Source organism: Pundamilia nyererei, unplaced genomic scaffold, assembly GCF_000239375.1.
Source record: "Pundamilia nyererei isolate P.nyererei 1_Seehausen unplaced genomic scaffold, PunNye1.0 scaffold00196, whole genome shotgun sequence".
Classification (NCBI taxonomy): Eukaryota; Metazoa; Chordata; class Actinopteri; order Cichliformes; family Cichlidae; genus Pundamilia; species Pundamilia nyererei.
The window spans coordinates 964,123-968,445 of record NW_005187597.1 but is presented as its reverse complement, the minus strand read 5'-3'; the positions used below and the strand labels follow the sequence as shown (position 1 = coordinate 968,445).

Here is a 4,323-nt window from a genome sequence, read left to right as displayed (position 1 = left end):
CACACACACACACACACACACACACACACACACACACACACACACACACACACAGTGTATCTGAAAGCCTGCTGGGAGCTCAATGTAAAAGGTGGTGATAAAAATTATCAGTTTGGTTTCTAGAGAACGGAGTTCAGGAAAAATCCCTGATCCTTTGCCTCTGTTACTTGTTACTTAGTAACTTTTTTTGATTTAGAAATTATGAAATTAAAAATTTAATGAGTGAAAATAAAAAAGAAAAGAGACTATACGTTATCTACATGGCAGGAGGCAGAATGCAAAGATTTCACATGACACAAACTATTTGTTTTCCTGTTATTTTGCCTTCTTGGGAAAACTTTGACCTTTTCTAAAACCTTGATATTTTTGGTACCAGTCCCTTTTTTGCCAGCTTAATCCTTTTCAAGTTACCTACTTAAAATGTATGGCTGCTAATGGGTCTTCATGTGTAACATTTAAATAGCCATTTTAAACCAAGCTGGATTTAAAGGGATAACGTAATCATGAATAATTCAGTAAATACTTACTTTATGCTAGCCAGTCTTATTGCGGTTATGATAATGACCAGTTGCCGGCAGCCACATTACCGCTACAGTGCATGTCAACAGTTTTCCTTTCCCTGCCTGACGCTTGCAAGTGGCACAGCTGCTATCTATAGTCCATCTCTATTTTAAGACCATGCAGACAGGACGCAATGGAGCTCACACAAATCTTTATTTACCATGCAGCTCGAGGGAAAAAATGGCTATTCCACACTCGAGTCACACACAAAATAATTACTTGAGAGGCCGTTTTAGGAAGAACAGAGATCCTGGTTTAAGAGACCATGGAAATGCCCGAAGGCCTGGGAATCAACCGGGATATTCATGCCGAGAATGCGACCCTTGATCTGGAGAACAGAGAGTGCCAGGCAGGCTGGCTGAGAGTGAGGGTGGAGGACAGTTGGTTCACTGTGGAGCGGGCTTTTCTCCTTAAGTACAGCGACTATTTCTGTGCTCTTTTTCACTCTGGGATGAAAGAAAGTCAGCAAGATGAGCTCTACCTGAAAGGAGGAGTGCACGCAAGAGGTTTCCTCATTGCCCTTGCAGTCTGCAGGGGAGAGATTCCCACCATCAGTGAACCAGATGAGCTTGTCGAAGCGGTCGAGTGTGCTGCTTTTCTACAGGTTGAACATTTGGTCCAGCATCTTTGCGACATTATAGACTCGGACAACTGCCTTCTGCTTTACCATACAGCCTCCATATTTGGGGTGCACGCACTGTTTCACAATGCTGCACTCTTTCTTTGTGACACCTTTGATGATCTCAAGGATGAAGCAGAAAGTTCAATCCCCGAGGAGCTGCTGCAATACTCTCAAACTTTGTCCCCTTCTTCTTTTATTGCTATAGGGACCCATTCTCCTTCACTGGAGCTGCTGCAAGACTCCTTCAGGGTCGTTTGCTACCTCGACGAAAAAGAGGGGCAGTGGAAGCATCTGACAGACCTACCAACTGCTTGCAGCACCTCCATGGCTGGAGTAGCAGTGGTTGACAATCGCTTATATATCGTTGGTGGGGTTTTTGGTTACAGTAAGGACACAGTGGACAGTAGCTTCTGCTACAACCCCGATTCAGGACTTTGGACTACTCTCCCAGGTCCCCAGCAACCCAGATATAATTTTACCCTTCTTGGGCACGGGGGTCAGCTCTACGCCATTGGTGGAGAGTCCCAAAAGAATATAATTTCCACAGCAGAGAGGTATGATGTTGTAAAAGGAGAGTGGACATTTATACAGCATGCGCCACGACCCGTAGCATCTGCAGCTTGTGCTGTCGCTAGACGACGGATATTTATTTGCTTCTGGAAGCCACCAGACACCACAGACATCTATGAATACGTACCTGTGAATGATGAGTGGAAGCTTGCTACCACACTGATCAGACCTCAGAGCTATGGCCACTGTATGGTAGCTCACAAGGACAATTTGTATGTGATGCGCAACGGGCCTTGTGACGACTTTCTTCGCTGTCTAATGGATTGTTATAATATCACAACAGGCCAGTGGACAGCTATGCATGGGCATTACATCAACAGCAAGGGAGCTCTGTTCACCGCAATGATCAGGGGGGATTCTGCGTTCACAGTGAAACACATGTTAACTCTTGTGTATACCATCACTGAAAATGGATGGAAGCCCCGTAAGCAGATGAACGGATTTCCAAAGAGTGGTTCACTGTGGACATGTTTACTCAGGCTTCCCAAGACGGGGCCAGTTATACCACAGCTGGATGCAGAAGGCAAGGAAGGAGAAATGCCTCTGTCAGACCTGTCTGAAGCATATCTGGAAGCTATACAGCACTTGTGAAATTATTGTACAACTGAAAAGTAAAACGTTTTTTGAGATTTTAAATAATAAAATAAATCCTCGAAAATACTGCTGCTAAATAATTCTGAAGGCTCCAAATGGACAAAAATTAACTTTATTTCAATGCATCCAATTCACATGCACTCTCACACACATGCTGACATGCACTTGCACTGATTAACAACAGCTGCTACTGCAGTTTATAGTAGGGAGGCCACTGTGCATGTGTGTGAAGTTCAAAGGCACTGACGGGATGTTTTAAACCTTTTTCCTGAAGTCACACTGGGCCAATTCAGAAGCCACTGGTCTCCTAGTCAACATGAAACACAGTGTAGTTCCCTCTCACACACTCCTGAACAATCACCTCTCCAGTCTTGTAGCCCCATGGGTTGTTAAATACCTGCTTCTGAGGGAGAACACATTTCACGAAGCCTCGGCTTGCAACTCTGATGGTTGAGGGGAATGATTTTGGCTTGCATGACCACAGACGTTATTTGTGTCATTATATTAAAACTGCTGCAGCTGGGTTTCAATATCTGACAACAACCCATTAACTTACAGTACTTTTTACTGTAAGTTACAGTACTGTTTTTAGCACTACGCTTCTTAGTGATAGCTGTGCACATACTGTAACACAAGACCAAAATGCTGTCGGTTACATATCAATTTGGAATTTGTCTTCTGGCTTCTTTGGTATACAGTAGGATATCTTGATCACCACTGATTTGTTCCATCTACTATATTACTTCAGCCACTGACTTGGGTCAGTGCTATTAACATTCCCACAACCACAGTGGCAGAGACCCAAATATTTGTGCTTTTTAAGCCAAATCATTCTGCATCATTCTTCTGTTACTCCAATTATGGAAAGAACTGGTCAACACTTACTGTTCTGGGGGGTGGCAGGTCGGGAAGGTTCTTTTGTGGGACGGGGACACGTTTTGCTGCTTTTCCATTGAGCAGGGCATCTAATCTGTCATCTTGGTAACACAAGCAGAGAGTGGAAGGTCAGTATATATCAGGCATTTTGCATTTAAATTCATTTCCATAGCATACCAGAACATTTCAGGATAAATGAATAGCTGTCATCTTGCAAGTATAAATTCCACATATCCAGCTATCTCGGTTAAATATTAATGCAGTGGTATCCCCAACTAACACAATGATATAATCTTCAAATCTATATCTATATATATATAGATATATATATATAGCTTTTCAAACCTTGCAGTCAACCTGTTCATAACTGGGCTTTGAAAGTGCAAATTTACTTGTTTGTTCCTGCTGAAAGCCATGTTCTGTTAAGCTAATCCATGGGTTCCAAAACTGTGAGCTGAGGCAAGTGAAAAATAAACATGCAAGAGTTTGCTGATGCTATCATGTTCACATCATTTGTGTAAGATTCAAAATATTTCCTTTAACAAAGTTAATTATTGATAAAAATGGTATGATGTAGGGCATGAGTTAATATTTTGCCTCTGAACGGGCATGCTAGAAAGAGTGTTGGCTATGTTAGCTATGCTAGCATTTAGCATGCAGATACGGAGTGATAACACCATATACAGTATGATAACAAACCTCTACACTGTCTTTAACCAAACTCCCCCAAATGTTAAAATACTAACAATGGTATGGCCACTTGTGGTGTCAAGCATTAAGTCATAATTTTGTCTTTTTTTTTCTTTGTTTTATGCTTTTCATGCTAACCTAAACCATTTAGGATAATATCAGTAGGTCATTTTGATTCATGCATTTATCTTTTTTCTAATATTGTAAGATCTTTACCTTACCATATAAACCATCTTAAGGCAACTGTTTTTGTGAATTGGGGGTGTATATTGTGGCGAGCTCAGGCAAGGAGGAGACGGAGGTATCGTTTGGTCTTGCTTCCTGTGAGCTAGCCAGGGAGCACAGCCGTTTATTAACATTTGCAGAAGAACACTGCCGCTAGCTAACTGCTCAGCGCGGCAACAACAACA

At 42.2% G+C, this 4,323-nt stretch overlaps 2 protein-coding genes across 3 annotated transcripts in view; one reads left to right on the top strand and one right to left on the bottom strand.

Annotated features, from left to right (window-relative positions):
• afap1l2 (actin filament associated protein 1-like 2) overlaps positions 1-4,323 on the bottom strand; it is a 45,187-nt gene that overhangs the window by 15,962 nt on the left and 24,902 nt on the right. For both annotated transcript variants that reach the window (XM_005747385.2, XM_005747386.1), the window contains exon 4: positions 3,233-3,324. In XM_005747385.2, coding sequence (XP_005747442.1) covers positions 3,233-3,324 — 92 coding nt within the window. The remainder of the gene's footprint in view (positions 1-3,232; positions 3,325-4,323) is intronic.
• Positions 635-2,374, top strand: LOC102205479 (kelch repeat and BTB domain-containing protein 13). Its single transcript, XM_005747384.1, has one exon. The coding sequence runs from the start codon at positions 827-829 to the stop codon at positions 2,342-2,344; it is 1,518 nt and encodes a 505-aa protein (XP_005747441.1). The 5' UTR covers positions 635-826; the 3' UTR covers positions 2,345-2,374.

Bases quoted from the DNA above. Each gene is read 5' to 3' on its own strand.
- LOC102205479 (XM_005747384.1), top strand. From the start codon at position 827: ATGGAAATGCCCGAAGGCCTGGGAATCAACCGGGATATTCATGCCGAG.